Raw genomic sequence first — 27,998 nt, 5'->3', positions numbered from 1 at the left:
TCAGATGCTCAGGTCGGGAGGCTGATGTTGGCATTCTCCGCCAGCGGGCTCGACATGCGTATCTGCGAGCTGCTCTTGCTGAGGATCGACAGTTGAGTCCCGCCGTTCACTCCACTGCTGGCCAACGAAGGATGCCTCTGCTGCTTCAGGTCCACAGCAAAGTACCGGTTCACCGTCCAGCTGCGCCATTTCCTCTTGATCTCCGATTGCACCTTCAGGGAGAAACTTCACAAGGTCATTTTTAATGTACTTTAAGCTGTACCAGCTCCACGAAAAGGTACAGTAAAGGTGAGGTTTTTAGAAAGAAGAGTTTCCTAATGTGATCTAGAGCGTTCGAAAGACATGCACGCATGCCAACTTTTTGGGATTTGGGACTGTATTATAACATGGCTTTTATAATAGATAATAATTCCAACGTTTTATGTATCAGGACATAGTATTAAAAAAAATCTGGTTCTTAGCAGGTATTAAAATTAAGTAAATATGAATAATGGAGAAGTTGTGTATGAAAAACTATCTATACCTTTTCCCCTTCCTGAGGAATTAACAGGGTAAGTAGAAGTGAGGTACTGATAATTGAATGACCTTAATTATCTGATAACCAGCAAGTGTGAGCACCTCTATAAAAAGACTTATTTTGACTTTTCAGGTTCTTGTGTTTTCCAGAGACAGACATTGGCAACCAACTTAAATAAGCAATTGTTGCTGCTGCTCAATCTGGAAAGAGTTATAAGGTCAACAAACTCAAGTCCATCATTCTACAGTGAGAAAAAATATTCAAAAGTGGAAAACAACCAAGACAATATCCCAATGTCTGACCATGCAGTGCTCAGAGAAACTGCAAAAACCCCAAGACCCAGCATATCTCTCTTTATGGATCTCAGCATGTTAAATGTTAAAGATCATGACAGTACTATCAGAAAATTATAATAAATATGGCCTGTTTCAAAGAGTTGTGAAGAGGAAGCCTCAGTTTAGTTTTTGCAAAACTGCATCTGAACAAACCAAAAGACATCTGGAACAAAGTGGAGTGTGTGTTCTTGATCATCTGTATTCAAATAATTTTCAAACCTGGTAAGGACAATATTTTTTTTATTATGTCCTGATATATAAAACGTTAGAACTGAAACACTTTTTAAGATTCTTATTTAAAATTACTTTATTTTTTAAATTATAGCTGATCTGGGGAAAATATGGAAAAAGGTCATCAGTTCTCAGAAGGCACACTTTTTTCAACACTGGCCAGCAACTAATGCTTTACATAAATATAAAATAACTCATTAGATTTTTAATATTTCTTACACTATATGATTAAACAGACAGATTGCTTCTGCATCACTTGCAGATGCTTCATGGGAGAAGTTATACTATCTGTCCTCATATTTGCTTACAACTAATGTATATTACAACTAATTGTATATTATACAAAATTTATTAAATGGTGATAAAATTTATATTAAGTTATATTAATTTGGGTAGGATTATAAGCACAGAGATTCATCCTGAAATTGCAAGCACAAGAACTATTATAAAAAATACTATGAAGAAGTGAGCGTGTATATGAATAAATAAGGGGGAAGCTTACCTCTCCATTGAGGAAACAGTAGAGGACAGCCACCACAAAACCCTGAGGAGGAGGATGGAGAGAAAATTGAAAGAGAAATGAGAGAAAATTTGCTCGAGATTCAGTTTAATCTAACTGTGGTAATATATACATTTAATATAATCAAGCAACACTTATGACAGCTGTGCTATATATGTATAGCACTGATGTTATAAGCACTGTAAGAGAAAAGAAAGAGGAAAACTGACTTCTGCTTTTGCTGTGCACAACGTACAGGTCTCTTCAGTATTTGGGATGTTAAATGTATATCAAAGTACATTATTTGGAAAAATTGGCCACCAGCAGTTAGTTTTACCTACAACTAATGGTTATATTTACATCTACCATTTTGTAAGTGACCAGGCTGATAAGACATATCTGCCACAGATACCTGTCTCTGTCAGTTTACTGCCAGCTAAGGTGACCAAGGCCTAACAAAATGCATGACAAAAAGCCATAATTTTTAAAAAAGAAAATGAACAAAACCATTATAAGGTTTGGCATTTTATCTTTCTCATCAAATAAATACTATACGCATAAAATAAATGTTCAACTGTTCCTGAGAAGGAGCACTTCCTGGATTCAAACTGCTTCTGTTTAAGGTGTTCTTTGAAAAGGATAAACATACGCTAAATCCTCAAAGAACTCCAAGGCACTTTCTTTTCCAATAAAATTTAAAATGCCTTCTCAAGTCACCCTTTGATGACTTTGCACAAAATAAATCAAATGCAAATGAAGGTAAAGGGTTAACCTGCACTAGGAAGATGATGACAGCCGTGCCTGCTTTTCGTTAGAAAAAGGACAGACTTAGAAAAGCCTATCATGAACTCTCAACTTTAGAAAAATAGAGCCAGTGAAATTGTGGACCATTGTATCTACATGTAGCTTTACTTTAACAAAAACAATTGTCTATAAATGTGTTCCTCAGTGTGCTGTCAAAAATGTAAAAACACAAAAGAAATTGACTACCTAGCATGTTAGCTGATCACCCCCTAATGGCATCTTATTGGATGAAACAAACAAAATAATTTAAGTGAGTCACTGAAGATATTTTAGTCTTTTTTTCATCATTACTGATGCTGATCTTTCACTGATAAACACATTTCCTCCTGGCATCGGAGACAATATAGAATAATTGTTTCCATCTATTTTATCCTTTTATAAATCCAGTTTAATTGCTGCAGGGCTCATTTTAACGGCATTGTGTTTAACTGCATGTAGCTTTATAGCATTTGTTATTCTTACTGCTTAATGTGCTGCCCAATATTACTTTCACAGTTTCACAACTGCTTCCAGTAAAAAGGCTTTATGGGGTATGTACTTAGCTCCTCTTCACTTTTCATAGCTGTTGATAATGACTGCAGAAGATAACTTTTGGATATTACTAAAACTCTCCTTAAGATTCTGCTGTATCTTCTATATTCAAATGATTTATTGTCCCATTACGTTCACTCATTCATCATCTGGGATCTCTTCTTTAAGTAAAACTGGATGATGAAGGAGCTGCAGGAGCGTACCTGGAAGGATCCAAGGCCCAGCTCGAACACAAGCCTCTCCCTCTTACTGACATCTTCAGGTGAGAAGGCGAACACGGTGTAGTGAATACCAAAGAGAGGGATGAGCAGGAGGGTGGAGCGTGCCAGACGCCTGAACAAACAACAACAAATAGTTTAATGAGATTGAGTGAGACACAAATCAAAGTTGTTTTAATGTAGATTTACTGGAGCTGGTCAGGTGACGCTAGAGATGCATTGCTGATGTAATGCTGTGCCACATTTCACTACTATACTGTTTCTTAAATGTTTCATTAAGCTGCAAATTTATATATTGATATATTAAAAATATATTAAAATTTATATATTAATATAATAATATATTAATCCTCAGCTTTGTATAAAAAAAGAGGATTTAATAAATACTTAAAGTGTTCGAGGTAAAGGCTGGTGGTATTCTGTATTTTTCTTAATGTCAACAAACCCACTGAAAAGACCAAAACCAACAACAAACTGCTTTGTTGTAGTCTAAAGCCCCTCATTTCTAGCCAGTATATATAAAAAAAGATCAATGATGTTCTCCTGTTTTTAGATGAACTTTTTTTTTAACAAGCACTACAGTTTATTTTCAGTTTCACATACACGGTCATGCATAAATAAATATTCTAAATCACCTAAAAATTGTACTGCTTAGCCCAGTTTTAGCGACTAAAAATCAGCATAGCCCAGCTGTTTAAGCTCTATAATATTAGGTCAGAAGTAGTTGACTGGATTTGTTGACAGTCAGAAAAATAAAATAGCACCACACATCCATTCTTAACTTTACGATTGAGGTTTATTTTAATGTATCAGTTCTTTTTAGGTCAAGACACCGGCAAGAACGCACTCAACTGCCGCTGTGTTTGATACTTTATGGCAGTCACATAAAGCTGTGTCATTACACTGTGGCGTGTATGATGGAACACTGGCTGACGCACAATATCAACGGCACAATACAGACAAACACTTGGTGGACACAACTGTGCAAAACAGTGGTTTCTACAGTGCGGTCCAGTGTCGCCAGGGGTCCTTATGAAATAGTTTCACAACTAGAGTTTGACTCGTTTTCTTGCTGAGAGTTACAGGAGAAGGTCACCTGTTTATCTGTCCACTTAGTGTGACGCTAGCTTAGCACCTAAAGTGGGAATAGAGAAAGTGCACACTGTAAAAAGAAATCTCTAAAAATATATGTGATGTTTTGAAATGCAGAAATTTTCTACATACTGTTTTTTCTTAATATAAACTTACACTATTAAAAAAATATTATTATTTTTAACAGTGCAAGTTCAGGTAACAAACACTTATTTAGATATTTCTGAATCCTCACAGCTTAATATTTAACACATTGTCTATATTTACCTGAATCTAAACTTTTTTTTTTGGCAGTTTATGGATTAAAAGTGTATAGTGAGGTTATACTGTTTACTCTTGTTTAGCTAATAAAAAGGTGTTGGTCATCCAACTCTGAGCAAGAAAACAAGTAAACAATATCCCAAAATGTCAAATTCTTTTAAATGTTTTATCATAATGGAAGGAGATATGCAACTAATAGTAACTATAATAATAAAAAACAGCACCAGAAATATAAATCTAAACAAACAGAAATTAACCGTAAATGAGTCCTTTCATAACTTATTGATTAGAACATTTTCAAAAGCATGAGCACTGATTAGATTTGTTCTGTTTTGTGAGTGAGGTAATGCATTGACAATTAAAAACCCCTAAAACTTTAAGAGCCCCTGGTGTAAGATACAAACACACACACACACACACACACACACACACACACACACACACACACACATAGACACACACATGCAGTGAACACAAGACAGAAACTCACACACACGCACGCACGCACGCACGCACGCACGCCCGCACACACACACACACACACACACACACTTACAGTGTGATGGTGGATAACTCTGACATCCTGCACGAATGCTGAACAGCCTGTGTGGGCTCACTGAAGCATTTCTGAGCACAGCTGCTACACAGCACAAAGACAACACACAATACAACAAAGACAATGTCTTTAGGGACACAGACGCACAGTGTCACGCGCACACACATCTCCACACTCGGTCATGCACACTCAGGTCTAAGCTGCAGAAGACAAAAGTATTATCTGCTGGGCCTCCAAAGATACTATCCGATGGGAGGGGAGCAGGAGTGATGTCTGGATACAGTACAACTCCATAATGAGGTTCAAACTTGCTGACACTGGGTTCTACAAATGAATCTGAAATTTAAAAAAAAATAATCTAGGCAGACATGTCAGAGGTTATCACAGAGTATTACAAAAAATGGCTGGATTGACATGTTTGTGACACTCACAAGAGAGACAATAACCCTTGTGCAACATATGCATTTAATATGTTAGCATCTATAAAAATATCACCCAGCTTTTAATATACAGATGGTACCTTCTGTAGGGTCAGTTGGTTGTAGGTTTTGGTCTTTTTGGTCTTTTGATGCTGGTTTTGGGATTTTTTGACAAGATGAAAAAAAGTAATAGTGCCAGCCTTAAATTAAAATTCTGAATCCTAGCTCTGTGAGTAGCAGGGTTGCAAGATCTAGAAAACTGCAGCAATCAAATTTATTAAAGCATAAATTCTTCATCCAAATTTTGACATTTTTGAACTCACGTTTAACCCCACCGATTGTAACTTACAGGTAAATGCTCGATTCATTTCCTCCGATATCAGGCGACTGCAGCTTCTGGACCAGGATCACGATTATTCCAATGAAGAGGACGAAATTGATCTGACATGAAACAGAAAATATTTTCACTGCGGTCAGTTGAACATTAGGTCTTTCCCTTCTCTGCTTGGTTTTCTTCCTGAGGAAGTAGCAAGCAGAGGTTGCTGGTTGCCTTTAAAACTGGTCTACTCAATCACACGCTTGTCTATAAAAAATTATTTTCCCTTTTGTTTCACACCACATTAGGATAGATAGGATTTAAACTGGGGCCACTGTAAGAAAGCCTTTGACATTTAGCTTTTGCATTTGCAGGTGAGCAAGTTAATAAAAGGAAAACTGAATGAGCAACCAGTAAGTGTCATACCATTATAGATGCCACCACAGGTCCTTTGATCACCCACCAGAGGGCAGTGTTCTCATTCGTATCCCAGCATCTGGAGGCCAACAGTACATTTCAGTAATCATACACCATGCTTCAGACATTAGGTAATGCACAACCTCATAGTTTGCCAAACAATGAGCCAGGTTTCAATTATAATACACCAAATACTCAAATTAGTGAGGAGGATTTAAAATGAAAGGAAAAACTCTCAATAACTGAGAATGAAAAACTGAGTTACAAACTTAGCTTAATACTATCAGATGGTTTTTTGTTTTCTTACACTTGTATTGCATCACAAATTGTGCTCAAAAATGATGAAAAAGGATGCAATAACCGAGCACTCAACAGAGGCTTAACGTACCCAACAAAGGGAGAAATTTCATAATGGCAAATATTATCAGTATTGTCATCAGTATTTTGCTAATAAGAATGGCTAAAACTTCTCATGTAAACATCACCAAACCTCTGTCAATATCAGTTACACTGATTACATTAATTATATTGTAAATTTCTTAATGAAAATATATTATTAAAAAATGATTTTAATAAAACTAAAAGAGGTTTTCTGGCCTGTGTGGCTAATAATATGACACCTGTGTTTATATAACAGTCCTGACGGTTCTTTGTGATCGTTAATAAGCAACTAGTTTCACATGGAAAAAGACTTACAGGTGCCAGTGTTCACACATAAAAGAGGCTCCTGCTTAAAGGGCACCAAAAGCAAAAAAAGATTAAAAATCATTGTAAAAGTGACCAATATTATAATCTATTGTAACATTATCTGATATTATCAAACAATGTATCTAATAATGTGTAATTATCTAATATAATATAAGAAGACCAGTATTAATGGATACTGAGTTTTACTCCATGGCTCTCGAGCCCTGTTTGAAATGTATTCATAATAAATCAAATATTGGCTGATTCTGAAATCTAGAGCATAACTAATAGTTACTACAAAATCCAATAAATATTGTGTAATATAATGTATAATCTCTGCTTCTAAATTACAGTGGAAAAGGACTGTAAAGCAGCAGAAAGATTATATGCACTTAGTTTCAGTGACTAAAGGTGGGGAAGAGGAGTCCAGACATACCCAGTGTCATGAAAATGGAGCCTCAGAACAGCCCAAACAGTCACACAAATTGTGGGAGTTCCTGTAATCATGAAAAAACAGAAATAAAAAAAACAGAAAAAGTAAAACAGAAATAAAATGCACAATGTTAATGTGACTGCCATAGTTGCTACTAGTCAAATCTCGTCTTTAGACATAAACACAGGAATCAAAAGGAATCATCCGATTTCAAAAGGCTATATTTTTAAAGTAATGAACAAATTTAAAATACATGTATATAAAGTTAAGGCACTCAACGTTTTTCCCTCCAGATGCACGGCTTATCTCAAAGCCAAGTCCAAGTCAAATATGTTTTTGCAAACATGTCTGAACAGCCACCGCTGTTGTTACATTACTTACCTGCAACCGCGTGAAACTCACGACTCTTCTCTGTCTAACAATATATGTTTTGATAGTTTTGATAGAACAGCCGTGGAATTAAAGCACTTTGAAATTGGATGATTCTTTCTGATATACCCTGTATCAAAGGCTACAATCACAATCAGATTTGCGTATTTCCCTACTTCAGCTTTGTTTCGCCAATATTTAAAACATTTAATGGCAAATTTCACTAATCTCTCAAAGGCAAACAAACAGCTATAAAAAAGTTTAAACAAGACCTCAAGCAACTGAGAAAGAAAACACCACTTGCTTTAAAAAAATCTTTTATCAAAACTATACAGTGCAGAAGATATAATAGATAATAAACAAAATTTTAAATGGTAAACAGCACAAATTTTAAAATTCACAATCTGATTAGTAACTCAGCAATGGTCCCCTTTTGCCTAATTAACGTCTTTAATTCTTCACGGGATAAAATTAACAAGGTACTGGAAACGTTCCTCACAGAGACTTTGGTCCATATTGACATGACAGCATAACATTCTCATTCCACCGCATCCCAAAGGTGATCTGTTGGACTGAGAATTGCTGACTTTGAGTACAGTGAACTCTTTGTCATGTTCGAAAAACCAGTTTGAATTGATGGAAGAGGCCATCAAAAGATGGCACAGTGGTCATAAAGTGACTGACGTGGTTAGCAGTTTAAACAATGCTCAATTGGTACTAAGGAGCCCCAAAATGTCCTCCCCAGCATAACACCACCAGTAGTGTCAACCGTTGATACAAGGCAGAAAGATCCAAGCTTTCATTTTGTTTACACCAAATTCTGATTCATCCAAATGTAGCAGCAGAAATTGAGACTCATCAAAATGTGAGTTGTTGCTTCCTGTATTTAGCTGACAGGAGAGGTACCCAGTTTGGTCTCTGCTGCTGTAGCCCATCTGCTTCAGGGTTTGATTCAGAGATTCTCTTCTGCATATTAGATTTATAACAACTGCTATTTGTTGTCTTCCCATCAGCTCAAAGCAGATTGGCAAATTTTCTCTGACCTCTGGCATCAACACGGCTTTTCTTTAGCTCAGTGGATATTTTCTTGTCTTTTTTCAAAAACATTCTCTGTGAACCATCTAGAGCAGCGGTCCCCAACCCCCGGGCCTCGGACCGGTACCGGTCCGTGAGTCGTTTGGTACCGGGCCGCAAGAGTTCAGGCTCAGGTGTGAAATGTATGGTTTTCAGGGTTTTTGTCGGTTTTCAGCGTTATTTTGTTATCTTTTTGATCGTTAACTCGGTTTTCACGTGTGTTATGAATAAATCTTTTTTTCTGTACCGGTACTAGTTTTATTTTGTTGTATTTATCCGCGACACATTAAAGGCCGGTCCGTGAAAATATTGTTGGGTATAAACCGGTCTGTGGCGCAAAAAAGGTTGGAGACCGCTGATCTAGAGGTGGAGTATAGGAAAATCCCAACAAATGAGCTAGATAGATATTAAATATTTGCACTAACAAGCTGTTAAACAGGAATATATAGTAAAAGGAATATAATAGTAATAAAATGGCCAGTCATGTAAATTAGTCACCACTTTATGGCAATAATGATAATCAAGCAAAAATGTCTACTTACCCCACCCAACAATGGTATACCAGTAGAAGTAGCGTCTCTCGGGAAAGAAAGTCTCCACCAGCAGAGTGAAGAGATACAGACCTTCAATGAACAGCCAGAAATAGTTGGACATGACACAGTAATGGAAGAAAACCATCACTGCTTTACATGCCACCTGCATATGAAGACACGTTAGGAGATAAGTTGTGATTACCTATCTGTATGAAACAATTATTATCTTAGAAGATTCTGTACCAATATTAATCTAAACAAGAAAAATAATCTTCAAAATTTCAGTGAAGTTAATTATGATAATCTTGTTTCTTCTTCTCTAAACAGAAAAGTTGTGTTTAAATGGTCAATGGTTATTTATTCAAAAGCAATAGACCCCAGATGTCAGAGTGACATTATCCATGTAAACAACAAGGCGACAGCGCACCGCACAGGACGGTAATAACCCTAAATATTTAGCACGACCCGATGAGCTAATATGCAAATGATCTCCCCCAGCACCTACATGCCAGGCGAAGTGTCATGTGATGACACTGTGTTAATGACTAAAGTCCATATACACTGTGGGGTCAACCAATTACAGGACTGATCTGATTCTCTGTACTGCCATGACAATGACCTGTGATCACCATGGCAACAGTGGTAAAGTGTTTGATTTCAGAAAAAAAAAGAAACGGGAAAAAAAGGGCAAAGTAGCCATTGATATGTTAATAAGACTCTAGCAGAAGATTTCCACTGGTCTTGCTAAAGCCATTAGCGCATCTAATTAGGTTTATTTATCATGGCTGCTTAACAATAGTGAACAATGTATTCTTATCAGACAAAGGCTAAGAGCTTGTTCTGCATTTGTAATCAGGGAGTATTAGTCATCTAATAGCATGTTTGCTTTTTGTAAAATTTGCATCTGATTGAAGTTCTTTCAAAGGTGAACGGCAAACAGGAAACGCTGGAGGAGACGTATTTCTCAGGCGTTCTCGAGCTCTCGCTGTATCTCAAACAAAACAAGCCTGGCCATATTTTTTTATGCCCATTTTCTTTATAACCTGATTGGCTGGATTTTGGTGGTACACCCGATAAACCAGGACATGTATTTTACTGACTCTAGTGTCCACTTATTTTGTCAGAGCAGGGACTGTTTAGAATATTAAAGGCTTCAGCTTAAAACAATTGGCTTTAAATTAAAATTAATGATCTAATTAACCTTGGAAACTGAAAACTACCAATTTTCCATTAATCACTAAAACAGCAGTCACAATTGCTTCCTCTGGAAGTGATTAACACCATCAGCAGCAGGTGAAGTTTGTATTATGATGCCGACATAGTATATATATATATATATATATATATATATATATATATATATATATATATATATATATATATATATATATATATATATATATATATATATATATATATATATATGGTTGTTGTTACTGACTGTGTCCACGAAGCAATGGTCGCTGTCTTCCTGAGCGTACAACACGCCGTCCTTGATGAAGACTGAGATGGCTCTCAAAATGAAGGACACAAACAGATTCATGTGAATAAAGTTCCTGGTGCAGTGGAGCTTCCTGGAGAGATGAGAAAGGACATATACACATCTTTATCTTGTCTTTACATCTGTGCTCTGTTTAACCCTTCCAGCTCCGCGATGATTTAGAAATTACCCCATGAAACCTTGTGGAATTCAATCTGAAAGCCTGTTCTTGCAACTTTAACTAAAAATCCCTGAATGTGCCGTGTTTGCAAACTTAAAAATGCTGACGAGCTTTGCTCTAATAACAGATAAGGGCTGGTCCCTGAACAGGGACCTCTAAGATAGAAACATGTTAAAGCTGCAACTGGATATTATTGGTGTCTTTGAACCTTAAGATTTATGGTGGGGTGGCCTTAAAACAACCACTGCCACACCCATCTGGTGGTGCATTAGGGAGGTTTAGGTCTGACAGTTTCCCACACACACACTGGGCATTTGTGTAGCAATAAGAAAGTAAAGAGAATTTTGCATTTTCCTCTTAAGCTTAAGGTTTTACTTTATGAATAACTAAACACAATCCAATAAATGCCTTTCAGAATAAACTGTCTATAAAATGCGCATCATTACCCTTCCATGATTCCAAGCTTTTAGTCAGTGAGTAAAAACAGGGTGAATTTTAAAGACTCTGTCATTAAGCCCGTCATTGAAACTAAAGGTATAGAGCCAGAACCTAAAGAATCTAAAGATATTTATTTTCAATGAATATACATAAATATAATGATTTATATAATGATCAAAGCTTCTAGTAATAATTGATCAAAGTACAATATTCTTCTCCTGTTGGACTAATGATATAGATTTTTGCTTGAATGTTTGAAACAACAAACACACAAAAAAGCTACTTTTGAATAAACTTTGTCACAAACTCAAGTTTGTTATTTAAATACTTAAAAAAATTGTGAACATATTTTTCCTATCAATGATTGATTTTCTAGTCCATCAAAGTTCCAACCTTTACCTAAAGTCATGGGATCTGAGCAATGACAGAAATAGTGAGGTCACAAATACAATGAAGTGAAATGAGGTTCCTGTGTAGGGTAGCTAGGCCTGAACCTGTCGCATACATGGACAGCTGTGGAGACATCATAGTGACATAATCAGCTCTGTTATACTTCTTTGAAGTCTGCTTGAAATTCACTGCCTAGGGTGCATAGTTGGTGCATTGTAATGTAAAGTCTCCACGGATGAGTCCTAAGAAACCTGGCAGAGACAAGAACATCTGCAATCATCTGCAACATCTGTCACCAGGACCCAAGTGGACTCCAAAATGCTTTTAGCAAAGTCTTAGAGATAAGTGAGGAGCTCGGACATCTGAAGGGAGCTCAGAGCAGAACTGCTGCTTTTCTGTGTTTGAAAGGAGCCAGCTGAAGCGGTCGGGGCATCTGGGTCCATATTGGACACCTTCCTTTGGAGATTTTCAGGGCATGCCAATCTGCTTGAAAGTGTTGCTGGGGTGAAGGACGTCTGGAGATGGATTAGAAATGGATGGATGGATGGATGGATGGATGCTCAGAAAGCTCACCTGAACCTGCAGAGAATAACCATGGCTGTAGTCAGAGACACAAGCGACGTGCTGTAGCCGACTGTGTAGAGGGCTTTGACTGATGCGTAGTATGGATCCTAATGGAGAAAGACAGAGAATGAGTCTGTGTACTTGATATACAGTACATGCCATATGGAATAAAAAGATCCACAAAGCCTTACAAGTTTGGTAGTGTTGTCATAGAAGAAACAGACTTCCGCATAGTGAGGAAAAGGCTCTGACCATCCATATTCAGTACAGTTACGACTGACCTTCCCCATTTCTGCAAATAAAAAAATATGCCTGAATAAAACTGCGCTGAATGAAAAGAAACTTGATGTTCAAATAAGACTATCCGAATATGGTGTTGCCACTCACCATCTTCAGGGACTGAGTAGTCATGAAGGAGCTCCGGACAGTTAACCTCCACAACCTCCCCAACATTGGCCGCTTGCCAGCAGGTAAGATTGTCCCACATCCAATCACATGCTGACAGGCAACGGAAAGGAAACAGAGCAACTAAAATTAAAAAAAAACTAAGAATTCAGGAAAATTTAAATGGTGGTAAAACAGTTCAGTTTCTAAAGATATCTAGCATTTTCTTGGCAAAATGATAAAAACCAAGGAAGCAACTTTCAAATGTTATGACCTCTCTTAACCAATCTCAGATCATTTTATTACCGACCAGTGTTACTACTTGACTAAAACGAGGCATTACCCCTTTGAAGAGTTCTTTCTCCACATGCTCCAGACGGCTCTATTATATTTTCTCAGACACACACATTTTAAAATGAAAACGACGGAATTTGAATGAAAACAACAGAATTTGGGAACAAACAATGGAATTTGAATGATAACAATGGAATTAGAATGAAAACAATGGAATTTGAATGAAAAAAACAGAATTTGAATGAAAACAATGGAAGTTTAAAACAAACAACAGAATTAGAATGAACAGAAAAGAATTTGAATCAAAACAATGGAAATAGAATGAAAACAACAGAATTTGTATGAAAACAACAGAATTAGAAAGAAAACAATGGAATTAAAATGAAAACGACGGAATTAAAATGAAAACAACAGAATTTGAATGAAAACAATGGAAGTTTAAAAGAAAACAACAGAATTAGAATGAAAACAGTGGAACAGAATTTGAATGAAAACAACGGAATTAAAATGAAAACGACGGAATTTGAAAGAAAACAACAGAATTTTAGAACAAACCATGGAATTTGAATGAAAACAATGGAATTTGAATGAAAACAACGGAATTAGAATGAAAACAACGGAATTAGAATGAAAACAACGGAATTAAAATGAAAACGACGGAATTTGAATGAAAACAACAGAATTTGAGAACAAACAATGGAATTTGAATGAAAAGAACAGAATTTGATCAAAAACAAAAGAATTTGCATGAAAAAAACAGAATTACAATGAAAACAACGGAATTTGAATGAAAACAACGGAATTAGAATGAAAACAACGGAATTAGAATGAAAACGACGGAATTTGAATGAAAACAATAGAATTTGAGAACAAACAATGGAATTTGAATGAAAAGAACAGAATTTGATCAAAAACAAAATAATTTGCATAAAAACAACAAAATTAGAACGAAAACAATGGAACAGAATTAGGATGAAAACAACGGAATTTGAATGAAAACAACGGAATTTGAATGAAAACAACGGAATTTGAATGAAAACAATGGACGTTTAAAAGAAAACAACAGAATTAGAATGAAAACAACAGAATTAAAATGAAAACGACAGAATTTGAATGAAAACAACAGAATTAGAATGTATAGAACAGAGTTTGAATGAAAGCAACAGAATTCTAAAACAAACAATAGAATTTGAATAAAAAGAGTAGAATTTGAATGAAAACAACAGCATTTGAATGAAAACAATGGAATTACAGTTTTTCTCAGTCGCTTTGGTGCGTTTCTCAGATCAGAATTGAAATTCTCATAACTATTAGTTCAACCTCCACAACACTCAGTCATTTGTGCACATCATAGTAGCAATTTCTCCTCTCTCTGAACAAACTGCAAATGATTTTGGACATGAATCAGTTGCTTCCATACATTTCCCTGCTGCTTTCTGACATTTCCATTTGCTTATGTCATGTCAGTCAAAAGTAATCATACCTATGGATGCTGAATAGTCATTCCCAATAAAACTAATAGTCATACATCCATTGCTTAAGTCATCACACACAAAATTGTTGAACTAGTTATCACATGCCAAATATTGGCCATCTGTCAAGCAAATCCTATACCTTTCTGTATCATTGTTCCTGGAAATGTCTCCGAAATTGAACAATTGATCTCAGGTGAATTACAGCTGTCACTCATGAGGAGGCTCTACCAAATGGGTGATTTTATGTTTACATGTATTCTACAGTGAACAAGTGACTGTAGCATATTTTTCTTTTGCACAATTCTGTAGGATTACAAACACTTCTACACAATGGAAATGTGAAACGTACGTATTCAGTGTCTTAGTTACTCCCAAGACTCCCATAACATCTACAGTGACTTTACTGCACATTTCAGATGGCTGTACAGGTAGGCCATAGTGCTGTTGTCAGCATTTTCAGGTGTCACCAATTGTTTTTGCAATGGGAAACACTGAAATTATAAACTGTCATAGTGGAAACATGACAATGCCATTTGACTATCTTGTTCATAAAGATGGTGTCAAGACTTTTCATTTTGATGGCACTGACTGTTTCGTTGACATGGATACTTGCTTTTGAGGTATGGATAATCAATTCTGTGCATGTGACGTGCTTTTGCAGGCTATCCACTAGGTTTTGCAGTTTGCACTAATTGTTTTGGGAAATGCACTAACTGCTGTGCAAATGTTAATGGTGTTCTGAGGAACGCACCAAAGCGACTGAGAAAAACTGTAAAATGAAAACGACGAAATCTGAATGAAAACAACAGAATTTGAGAACAAACAACAGAATTTGAGAACAAACAATGGAATTTGAATGAAAACGATGGAATTTGAATGAAAACAACGGAATTTGAATGAAAACAACGGAATTAGAATGAAAAGAAAAGAATTTGAATGAAAACAATGGAATTTGAATGAAAATGACAGAATTTGAATGAAAAGAACAGAATTTGATCAAAAACAAAAGAATTTGAATGAAAACAACAGAATTAGAACGAAAACAACGGAATTTGAATGAAAACAACAGAATTTGAATGAAAACAATGGAAGTTTAAAACAAACAACAGAATTAGAATGAAAACTTCGGAATTAAAATGAAAACGACGGAATTTGAATGAAAACAACAGAATTTGAGAACAAACAATGGAATTTGAATGAAAACAACAGCATTTGAATGAAAACAACGGAATTTCAATGAAATGAACGGAATTAGAATGAAATGAATAGAATTTGAATGAAAACAACGGAATTAGAATGAACAGACCAGAATTTGAATCAAAACAATGGAATTAGAATGAAAAGAAAAGAATTTGAATCAAAACAATGGAAATAGAATGAAAAGAACAGAATTTGTATGAAAACAACAGAATTAGAAAGAAAACAATGGAATTAAAATGAAAACGACGGAATTAAAATGAAAACAACAGAATTTGAATGAAAACAATGGAAGTTTAAAAGAAAACGACAGAATTAGAATGTATAGAACAGAGATTGAATGAAAGCAACAGAACTCTAAAACAAACAGTAGAATTTGAATAAAAAGAGTAGAATTTGAATGAAAACAACAGCATTTGAATGAAAACAATGGAAGTTTAAAACAAACAACAGAATTAGAATGAACAGAAAAGAATTTGAATCAAAACAATGGAAATAGAATGAAAACAACAGAATTTGTATGAAAACAACAGAATTAGAAAGAAAACAATGGAATTAAAATGAAAACGACGGAATTAAAATGAAAACAACAGAATTTGAATGAAAACAATGGAAGTTTAAAAGAAAACAACAGAATTAAAATGAAAACAACAGAATTAGAATGTATAGAACAGAGTTTGAATGAAAGCAACAGAATTCTAAAACAAACAGTAGAATTTGAATAAAAAGAGTAGAATTTGAATGAAAACAACAGCATTTGAATGAAAACAATGGAATTAAAATGAAAACGACGGAATTTGAATGAAAACAACAGAATTTGAGAACAAACAATGGAATTTGAATGAAAACAATGGAATTTGAATGAAAACAACAGCATTTGAATGAAAACAACGGAATTTCAATGAAATGAACGGAATTAGAATGAAATGAATAGAATTTGAATGAAAACAACGGAATTAGAATTAACAGACCAGAATTTGAATCAAAACAATGGAATTGGAATGAAAAGAAAAGAATTTGAATGAAAACAACAGAAGTAGAATGAAAACAATGGAATTAAAGGCAAAGGAGCTAAAACAGCTTGTTTCAGAAAATGGACAAACTGAATAACTGTACAAAGGCCCAGTCTAGGTGTGAATGATATATAGGTGAGAAAAATATAAGGACTTGAAATGATTGCAATGGGTTCCCTGTAGTCTTTTAGCTCCATTTTTGGTCTCCTCCAACTCGTTTAGGAAAATTCATGTGGCTTTTTAGATGCTTAATGATCCACTGTGTTCACCAGCTGTTTTGTGTGTGTGCTGTTGGACTCAGATCTTGTACGATGTGTTTCCAGAGCACTTTTACTGCCTGCTATGGCAGAAAAAGACCAGCTCTTTGAGCAGTGAGCGTTTGGAGGAACAGTGAATTTGTGAGGTAAAAGTCAATAAGGCTCTGCTGCACATTTATCTTTTATTATCAATGGATATATGTTTTAGTATATAAACATTAATTATAGCTATTCTAACTCTGTGTATTTTGCACTATTCGCCGCCTTTTATGCTCTAAATTCACTGGAAAGACCATTAAAGAGGATGTTGAGGAAGGAGGTAGGCACAAGTACCTGCATTTATTCACAAACATGCACTGTCAGAGCCAAAATGACAGATTTTAGTTGGTCTAACATTTATCTGTGCACAGACACACCCTTGAGAGTATCAGCCCTTGCTGTCAAAAGAGCTGACAAATGATTCTGTCTGACCAGCAGCAGAAAAAAGCCCATCATTTCACACTGTAGGGCTGATGCTGTTTTAACAGTTTGTATTCCTGTGGAACCAAAAAACACACTCAGTGATCAGGAATAATGTCAAAAACACACGAAATCTGGAAACCGTCAGGAAACAGAACTATTCTATTGTTCTCCATTCTTGCCTGAAAGGATTTTTTCCTGGAAATCATTTCCATATGTTACCCTGAAAACTGTGAATAGAGCAATGGTAAAGGGTGACAGTGTGATGCCCTCCCTGGTTTGTTTGCCTGTTTCGCAACTATATTTTCCTTTTGCAGGAAAATGGTGAATGGTTAAGTATAAGTTTTTGCAAGCTGTACCTTATAAAGGAGCAACTCTTGAGGTTTTTGCAGGTTTAATGTGATACAGTTAATTCCCCTGGTGTCCCAGTTGAATCAAGCTGGAAGCAGACAATTTCTTAGCTCATTTCCATTTACCGGTTTCTGCTTTGTTTTGATCTTCTGCTATTCATCTGTCTCAATGCTTGAGTGATGCTCAACATTTTTGTTTTTATTCTATGTGTTGGTTTCACAGTTTTAATTTCTGTCTGTCTTTCTCTCCGCTCCCATCTCTTCTCAATCCTTCCCCCCTTTTTCTAGTTTATGCTCGGGCGGTTTATAGTGCTGCAGAGGCAGGCAGAAGTCTGATTTGTGTGCACTTTGAGTGTCTTTGTGACTGGGGGTTATCTGTTCATGTGCATATGTGAGTTTGTGCATGTGTCCGGTGTGTTTGCAGTGCTTTCTCTACTCTGCTTGGCTCTCTAATCTGTTTTGGTTCTGTCTGGTGAGCCGGACACAAAGCCAATTACCTTTTAAAGGGCAAATCTGAGCCAAATGAGCTGAACTGAGCTACAGAGGTAACTGGCTTAATAAAGCTCCCTGTCCCTATCTCACGCAAAATCTCATAGTATTTGCCGGGCTTCAAAAATTCAGCATATGAAAATCACACATCACACATTCTGTACTGTCCACGTAAATGTAAAATACATTTGTACAAAAAACACATGGCTGGATTCACAAGACTGGTATAATTTCATTTTCTGAAGCAGATTCGATCAACTGGTTTGACTTCCCAAAGGCCACGGCAGTATTGTCAAACATTTACAGTGCAACATCCACAGATAATTAATTTGTAATGAAAGAAATGTCAGATTTCTGCATACCAGGCAGTTTTATTTTCTCACAAATGATTTGCTGTCAGCAGAAAACAGCAGGGCGGCTTCTTTTACAGCGAGGGGAGGATCAGTTAAAGTGTCAAGGCTGGCTATTATGTGCTACTGCGGTCTAAAAACTGAAAGTTAAAAACAAAAATAAACAAACTGTTTGTGTTGCAGAGCAATGAGGGAATAAAATAATAACAGAATGCCCAATCCATACAATACAACAAATAAAAGAGTGATAAATTAAAGATGCCCAATTTGACCTTCTAAAGGTCATAGAAGCGCTATCAAAATCTGCACAGTCCAACATCCACAGATAACCTATTTGGAATCAACTGAAATCAGCAAATCATCTTAATTGAGAAACTGGAGACTGTTTTTGTTGATATCCGTTAATAAATCAGTTTGTTTAGAAATCAATTTTTATCAATCAGAAAAAAAGCCTCCTCATAACAGCTTCTCTATGCTTTGTCTGACTTGTTGTTTCCTTGTTTTCATTTTTCTCTTCGCTTTTTCTCAAACCTCCATGTCGGATTTCTGCAAACCTGGCAGTTTTATTTCCTCACAAATGATTTGCTGTCAGCAGAAAGCAGCAGGACGGCTTCTTTTAAAGGCGTGGGAGGAGACAGGGATCGGTTAAAGGTTCAAGGCTGGCCAATATGTGCTACTGTTTGTGCTACAAAAAAATTGAAAGAAAAAATAAACAAACTGATAATCTTTAAGAGGACTGAAGGAATAAATAACACAATGCCTCATTTTAATCATTTAAGTGTGAGAAATTGTGCTCACATTTGCTTATAAATGACAGCTCTACTTTACCACCTCATACTGTGCAAAGATAAAGCGAAAACACTCAGATAAAAACAGACGAACCTAATGCAGTTTGCTGTGCAGCACGCAGGGAGACTACAGGGCCGACCTTTAAATCTACAGATGAAAAACGAGCTGACCTTACAGCTCCTCTCCTCCTTAAATTTGTTATCTTACACTCTAAATCTTTTACATTTTTCTTGTGTTTATTTTTTTTTCATGGCTCTGTTACTGTCACCAAAGCTGTAAGTCACAGTGCAGTCTGGGATTTGTAGTCTGCTGCGCATATTTCAAGCAGCAGGAGACCTGTAGCAGTCGCTAATGAAAACCACAATCCATAGCCAAGAAAATAATTGTTTCCAGGGCCCACATTACAAGTTTCCTCTGGGTTTTTTTTCTGAAAAGTGACGTGGATAAAATACAAAAGCAACTCGAGGAAAACATTTTTCTCTTTGCTCTACATGACTGGCCTTTTGAGGTAATGCATTTGCAATGTGAATCAGAAATACAGCTCCATTCATCTTTCATCCTTACATGTCCCTGTATGACCTATTCAAACATGAAAATGCCAGATCATTGAGTATAAAAACAAGCCTGCATTCCATTAATTCCCATTAAGCTATTCATGACTTTCATCCGCAGATCTGTGTTTTTGGAGCTGACCGAGGCGTAGACCATGTAATCACAGGAGCACAGAAATGAAAAGCAACATATGAAAACGTTGCATACCCACACTTGGGGACGCATCCTCACTTACCATATTCTTCTCCATCTGATTTGTGCATTGCGATCCTCTCCATGCATTTATCATGTTCACGCTTTATTACGCAGTGCTCAGACTCGGAGGCCACCTAAAGAAAACACACAAGCGCACACACTGATGTGGGGAGACTCGGGAAATATAGTCCACATCAGATGCATTTGACTAGAAACACTCTTTTTGCTTGTTTGCTTTTGGTGTGGGTGCTCTGCAGAAGACCATGTCGTCCACTTGCTCACTGTGAATTATCAGGATAATGACCTGTGCTATTCTCATACGGGTGCAATTGGGTTTCTGCTAGCGAGGTGGCAGGATAAAAAACATGTACTGGATGGCTGTGCTGGACATTTGCATTCTCAAGCGCAACTCTAACCCGATCAAAGAGATGTTGCTTGACTGTTATAATAAGATCTATTGTAATAAAACATCCTCTTGTCTCTTATCCATTTTGAGTATCCATTGAGTTACTAACTAAATTTGGGAATAATCTTCTAACACAACCAGGGATTGGGACAGTGGTTCCAAAATTATGGTCCTTCAGACATCCTCTGCTAACCACTAAAACCAAAGCCCATTAAAAGGGCACACAAAAGCCACCACAGTGGAGTAAACAAGATATCATCTTCCTCCATGATGCAGTGAGGAAAGCTATTTACTCTCAGGCAGTAGACTTACAGTATGTCTGTCATCTTCTCTGTTGATGTACCCCCGCACTCTCCCTTAAGGCCAATCTCTATTTTGCACCTTTAGCTTTCTTGCAACCCTTCCTTTGCTCTCATGGTGAAATGATAGGTGTAATATATCCCAGCCCTCTGAGCCATGGCTGACTCATCACTCTATCTCCCTCCTCTTCGATATGAATTCACTTCAGGCATCGGTATTGAGATAAGATGGGTCATCAGCTGACTGTAAAGATGTCCTAGGACTCACTTCCTTCCTTTATCTTTCAGCACAAGAGCAGAATTTTGAAACACTCCAGGAATAATGTGAAAAATTATTAGAGCTATCCATTCTCTGGCACATTACCATTTAAAGGGCAACAGTTGTTAAATGCAAATAATTTCGCCACTTCTCTGTGATGGCAAAAAATAAGCAAGCAAGCTCCCCCCCCCCACACACACACACACACTTCTTCATGTTGTAATAACCGTTTGGTATTCTTCAATAAAACTAGTGGAGTGTTTTAAAGGAAGACCTCTCTGTACCCATCGCAAGCATCCATGTTGCTAAGCAGCAGGTTACCAGCCAGGAGTCAGCACACAGTGTAGGCAAAGATTCAGAAATGAGAAATAATTGGATGCAGATGACTAATATCTGTTTAGCATGAATGCAGGCAGGCCTGTAAGATGACAGTATGAAATGTGCTGTTCATTCCATTTCAAGTTACTCACCTGTTTTGTGCATGTGTGCATGTATGTATATGAACCGTTTCCTGTTCCCAAATAAGCTTTAAAATTGTATTTCTGCATGAAATAATCCAAAGATGTAGCTATGAGTGTAGTAAACATAATGTTTGCAGGCAGTGATGATTACTCAGAATGATGTTTACTGATTCTATCTGCAGAGTAACTTCAGTAAGGCTAATACTTTATGAAAGCATTGCAAGTTCATGCTACAGGAGTTTATTTTGTTATCATTCATGCTTGAGGACATTTTTATGTGAGTGCATGATACCAGAAGTAATTTTTACATTTGGTGTCTAGTGCTGTGTGCTGTTGATGTCAGTAACTTTCAGCTGCAATTGACAACAAGCTAACTTAAGTGCCTGAAAATGTAAGCTTGCTAAGCTTTGACATAGTCTTATCACAGTTATACATCTAGTAAAAGAGATCATATGAAATACGGTCAACTTATGTGACCTGATGTTTAATCAAAATGCTTTTAAGCTCATTATAAAGCAGTGCCTACACTGTAACAAACAAACAAACAAAATACAGTATAATGTGCTGTTTTAAAATGAAAATGTGTTCCATATTACTTTTTTTTTACACATTTACTGATTACTATTTACAGACTCTTTTTGTTAAAAAATGGAAATAAAAATGTGAAATGTAAAACTTAGCTCGGAGATAGTGTACTGGCAAAAAATGTACATTTTGGAGACTGTTTGCTTTCAAAGTAAAAGTTGTTCCATATGTAAGTTACTGAGTATTTGTAGAGAAACATGAAAAAGAAATGACAGTCAACTGTGGCATTTTTTTGAGCGGCACATTTTTAACCTCTGATTGTACCCAGTAAGAGTCAACAACCTCCAGGAACCACTGCTAACCAGCCGGGGAAAACACATTTTTCCCTAGCAACCAGTGGCTCTATCACGTCCAGACTGGCAGACAACTCTTAAGTTATGTCTGCAAAATACAGTATATAATGACCAATGTTGGGCAATTAATTATCTAGTTACTTCTTCAAAAAAGTAACTGAGTTTTGTTTTTGTTTTTGTTTACCTAAAAATGCAGCCAAGGCGTTTTTTTAAATAAACATTTCAAACTGTTTACAGAACAATCAGCTGTTCTGCATCAAATCTGATGCCACCCAAATTATTTGTGGTGGTCCAAAAAATAATTCCTGTCCACTATGAGATAAAGGAGAACAACAGCCTGATACCTGCAGGCCTGACAACAGGAGATGTATCACTCCTGTAACACCTGTAACATTCAGTAGTCGCCTCATTGTTCTGACACACAAAACAACTATTGACTACACTACACACTAACTACACAAGATTTGCGCTAAACGTCGAAAATCTCTCACATCTCAAAACACCGCCGCCACTGCTAAAACTTCCCCCTTCCTAAACAACTAAATGTCATGTTGCCATATCATTTTTTGATTGGTCGACATGGTACATTTTTCCACCAGTAGGAAAGGCTGGGAGGGGTGGAGGGTGTTTTTGCTCGCAGGCTTTCGAGCGTTTTCCTTATAAAACACTGTTTTTACCGTTTCTTCCCGCAGTAAATATAAACAACGATTGCATTCAGGAAAAAAATAAACACTGCATATATTTTTATCATAACTCTGGTTTTACGTGGCCTATCAACACAAAATCAAAACTGGTATAAAGTCCACACTTTACCCGTCAATTGTTCCGTCTGTCCTGCTCACATCTCCAATGGTTGTGCACGTTGTCATTAACGTGGCTTCACTCCACATCAGCCACGCCGCTTTGCTAGCTAAAACACCGGTGTCGGCATAAGGACACTGTCATAGCCTGTCAACGATGTTGATTAGCTGCTTACCGGTATATACAAATGTGAATCGCATTATTGGCTGGACTATGGGATAAGGTGGCATCGTTCTAATCCTATACGGGAGCAGCCAGTCACTTACTGACTAACACTGCAAAACAGAATTGTTAAAGTATTAATTTTAATTTCAATTCAGGTTAGATTTTTTTTCTGTGCCCAATCATGCCAGCAGTGCGCAATAGCTTAGAGGGAACATTGATGAGGACCTCAACAACTACTTCTTCCCCACTGCTATCAGTCTCTTGAACAGCTGACCTATTTTAACAGTAATAATAATTTTTGCACATATGCAGGTCATCTTGCATAATATCTATTTCACACTTAAATTTTGTCTTTATTTATTTATTTATTTATTTATACTGTTTGTATTTTATCTGTTCTATTTCAATTTGCATATATTAACCGGGCATCTGCCTGTGGACAGCAAAGAAAGAATTTCATTGTACAAACAAATGCTTTTCTTTGTACATATGACAATAAACACTTTGAATCTTGAATCTTTGAATCTTGGATCTTAGTTAACTGTTTAATTTATAGCTTGACCAAAATTTACAATTATGATTTAAAATGAGAGATTGCTAAGAAAAAGGCAAAACCTACAAATATACATAATATTCATGGAAACATACATAAATACAGTATCATAGTTGTTTAGAATTGAAGCATTAAAATAACTGTAACGTTGTTTATGCAGTTTTGTGCGAGAGAAAATAAATGTACATGGGAAATAAAATATTCAGAGATGTGTTTTTATCCTATAGCTTTAGTAGTATCTTTCTGTGTTACAAAACTGAATAGAAGTAAAACTTTTTGGTTTACTCTGCTACTTGGTATCGGTACTTCTTTAATTAGAGCTTCCAAAGGTACTGTACTGTAGGTCTGCCATTTACATCAGTTTGAATTGACTACAACCCTGCAGTGTGGCAAAACAAAACAAGCCTGCATGTGGTATTTTGACTAAACATGGGACAGACAGCATTGTGAGTTTTCCTTTTAGCTCTGTTTTGGAGTCCTAAAGCTTCTGGGGGCAGTAATGCTGTTACCTGCTAAATGCTTTAATTTGACTTCCCTTGCTAGTTGCTAGCTTTAGCACAGCCTACACTGGATTTTCAGAGCCTTTTTTTATACAATAATGTTGCTTGCTGTGATCTAAACCCACAATATTAGCAAGAATTTCTACCCACTTTAATACATCGTAGCTCTAATATACAAAAGAATGTGCATTAAGCAGTTATTGAGTCAATGGTTCTTAATGATAATCTTTATGCTAACATTAGCTTCAGATATTGTTAAACCTTGGTACCTTAAAGACTTTTGTGATGGGTCTTGAGGCCACAATAAGACAGCTAATATTGTGATTAGCACCTTTTTCAAGTTCTTTTTTTAAATGCGGAAATATCAGTATATAATGTGAAATCAGTATTTTTTAAACTTGATGGTAGAACTATGAGCATCAACATTTTTGTCACGACCTGCGGGATCGGCAAGGCGCTGATCAGCATCTCTTCACTCCTAGCCCCCCTTCTCTTCTCTTTTTCCTCTCTCTCTCCCTCTCCCCTGTTTTGCCGGAGCGGAACTCATGGCGGGTTCACGCCCTCGGTCCACGCCTTCCCGGGTCGTGCACACCTGGGCCTCATCAGACCAGCTGGTATATTAGAAGGAGGAGATCAGCTGTTCAACGCTGGATTGTTGTGAAGGCTCTTGTCAGTACACACCTAGCTCAAGTTTGCCGTGCCTCTGTCTCAGAGACTTAACGTGTTCCTTTGTTCCTAGATTCCCCGGACCCATCCCCGTGTTTCCCCGTGTGGAGTGTGGAAGGAGTGACAGGTCGCTAGCGGAGTGGAGAGAGGCTGTTTTGAGCGCGTGTGTGATTTCCCCGTGTTCCCTGGAGGCCTGGACCCCTGCCCCTCACGTCTTGTATATAGCACTAACCTCGCACTGTCTGTACATACACTTGGTGAAGATCTGTAATAAACTATCTCCGTTTGAACGCTACCCAGGAGTCCTGCGAGTGGAACCTCTAAGCGACTCGTGACAATTTTTGTATATGATTTTAAAAGACACATAAAACAGGCATGACTAAGCTGCGTAAAAGTACAGGGCTCATCAATATATTTCTAAGCGTGCTTTTTAATCTCTGCTCCCTGTAACTCTTCTTCTCTCAAACAGATGTCTATCCAGATATGGCCTCCATTCTGAGGCTGCAGAATTCAGTTTCCCCCCTCGAGGCTATTTTTACGAGAGCCAGATAACTCAGTAGCACCCACAGAACCACACAACACAGATAATAACTCTCAGATGACGTCGCAGACCACTGGCCCACTGTACAGACCCATCGGACACATAATAAGTACATCACCACAGACATATCTGCCACAACAGTCGCTAAAGGTCAGCCTTAGATGGGCACTGTTCAAAGATGTCAGCTGAAGAAGCACTTCACATATGTCAGGGGGCGGTGACTTCAAGGTTGGACACAATGTTTCTGGCTGCCAGGTCACTTTATGAATTCATTTGAGTCACCATCATCAGCTGGCACTGCTGTGAAATTTTTACTAGCAGCTACAAAGGCAAAAAGAAACCATCATCACGAAAAGGACGATATTAACTATATTAAAGCAATTTCTACATCTGTGTGGTTTGGCCAAGGAAAGAGCTGCTATGCTGCATCAGTTCTCTGAATATAATTCCTCCCACACACCTTGCACAACTCTTCCATTCTGCTTTTCATTTCAATGAGACCACAGAAAAGTGAGTCACGGCAGATAGATGGGTAGTTCTCTGGTCAGTCAGGCCATCTGTTTTTGTGCTTGCCTTAATGATGAGCTGATCCTGAATCTGTAACGTATGCTGATGTGGTGTGCATGGGGGTGATTTCCATCCTTCTACTGCTTGTCACAAACACATCAGCAAAAGTGTGGATATAAAAATAAACCAGGCTCAAGCTGAGGAACAGGAGGATAATAACAGAGACCTAAACATACCCGTATGGATGGATATATGCATTCCAATGCTCCTGAACACCCGCACAAACAAACGCACAAACAAACACACACAAATCTGGACAACATACAGATAAGTGCCCAGAAGCTACTCACCAAGGGCAACAGAAAGATTGCAGTCAGCAGGAAGCCTCTCATCATCCCCTGGGAAGTGTTTGCATCCAAAAGGCTCCTTGCTATCTTCGTGTGTGTGTGTGTGCCTGTGTGTTTTCAAAGGGATGCACTAAAAATGCTCCCCACAGCGTCACCGTGCTTCATCAAGGGCTCTGAAACACAGCACACAGAGAAAAAACACTAGAAGAAGAAACAACAACCATCACTCAACAACATCATTAAGTTTTTCTGAGTCATAACAAGAATCGCAATTTGCAGATACACGTGTGTAAACTAATAATGTTACTGCTGCTAATTGTGGCGACTAAAATGGTTCGTTCTTGAGAATTTCTGCTTTATTTCAAGTGCTGACGTCACTGCTCATGTCAGATGAAGTGAATGAATCTGTGTAAACGAGACACAAAGCCAGAATGACCTGTAACGTCATCTTTTTTAAAAAAAATATTATTTTTAATTTTTTCAAGACTTTATTCAACAGACTTTAAATCACAGTGCACTTCTAAAGACTGAAAGAACTGTGTACTATAAATATAATTAGTGGCTAATTTAATGCTAAAGTCTAAGCCAAATTACACTGAAATGCTTCCTGATGCCTTTATTCATACTGAGTTGATTTTATAAGAGTTACACAACAGTTTTTGGACACTGTGGCATCTTTCATTTTAACCTTTATTCAAGGCAATCTTTGGACATTTTATGGAGCAACTCTATTAAATAATTTGGATGTTTCCTACCCTTCTGCTTTTAAAGTATGTGTTTTATTGTTCCTACCATACCTTCATACCTTCTGACACACTTACACGGGCCTCACACAGTCCTACTTAACAATGCGCATGCGCATGAGAATCAATTCTGTCATCAGGTATTGTTTCAGGTAATTAGTAACCCTGAAGAAAAAAGATAATATTGTCACTTAAAAATAGAAAAAGAACAATTAGATGGGGTTTTTTTGGTGTGTGTATCAAAACAATGAATTTAAGTAGTTAATTAACCAGCAGGTTATTTTAGCTCAGTTGTCAACTCATATCAAATAATAACAGGTGCAGCCCTTCAGTGCATTTCTATACATTTCCATCAAATGTTGGATTTTGTTGTTTGCCTAAGCTGTGTAACATGAATATAAACAAGCAAAAACACCCTGATTTATACTGCAGAGCACAACTTAACTCTCATACTAGGACACATCAAACATATAAACAAACACAGGCCTTCAGTGGGTGTGCATGATTTGATATTTTGTCTCTAAAGCACCCCACACTTTGATTAAATCACACAGGCAACATTTTACTGAGTAAATAAACAACAGAAAAAGAGATGTCATCATCTATTCACTAAATTAAAACATGAACATGGGTTTTTGGAAGACAAATTGATTTCCAAAAGGCAAGAAATTTGGAAGATTCTTCTAAATTTCCTTTAAGATAATAAAATTCATGTGCCTCGGG

At 36.9% G+C, this 27,998-nt stretch overlaps 1 protein-coding gene across 2 annotated transcripts; it reads right to left on the bottom strand.

Annotated features, from left to right (window-relative positions):
• On the bottom strand, positions 1-26,580 carry adcyap1r1a (adenylate cyclase activating polypeptide 1a (pituitary) receptor type I). 2 transcript variants are annotated; one of them, XM_085378958.1, is made up of 14 exons: positions 26,536-26,580; positions 20,190-20,283; positions 12,733-12,843; positions 12,537-12,637; positions 12,355-12,452; positions 10,734-10,866; positions 9,302-9,455; positions 7,320-7,380; positions 6,206-6,275; positions 5,813-5,904; positions 5,045-5,128; positions 3,121-3,250; positions 1,586-1,627; positions 1-225 (listed from the first exon to the last, which is right to left on the bottom strand). In XM_085378958.1, the coding sequence occupies exons 1-14, from the start codon at positions 26,578-26,580 to the stop codon at positions 1-3; spliced, it is 1,440 nt and encodes a 479-aa protein (XP_085235084.1). The 2 variants fall into 2 exon arrangements, with proteins under 2 accessions (XP_085235084.1, XP_085235085.1); XM_085378959.1 differs by having other exon boundaries at positions 9-212; positions 26,536-26,577.
• Between the last annotated feature and the right edge of the window lie 1,418 nt (positions 26,581-27,998).

Source organism: Diplotaxodon limnothrissa, linkage group LG18, assembly GCF_057381915.1.
Source record: "Diplotaxodon limnothrissa isolate DT_005_m linkage group LG18, D_limnothrissa_male_GT1.1, whole genome shotgun sequence".
Classification (NCBI taxonomy): Eukaryota; Metazoa; Chordata; class Actinopteri; order Cichliformes; family Cichlidae; genus Diplotaxodon; species Diplotaxodon limnothrissa.
This window is presented reverse-complemented; position numbering and strand designations above follow the sequence as displayed.

Excerpts from the sequence above, each read along its gene's own strand:
- adcyap1r1a (XM_085378958.1), bottom strand. The coding sequence starts at position 26,580 with ATGATGAGAGGCTTCCTGCTGACTGCAATCTTTCTGTTGCCCTTG. Across the intron at positions 9,456-10,733 it reads ACCATTGCTTCGTGGACACA|GTGGCATGTAAAGCAGTGAT; the intron begins GTCAGTAACAAC and ends CTTCATATGCAG. Across the intron at positions 3,251-5,044 it reads GAGTTATCCACCATCACACT|GCGTCTGGCACGCTCCACCC; the intron begins GTAAGTGTGTGT and ends TTGTTTGTTCAG.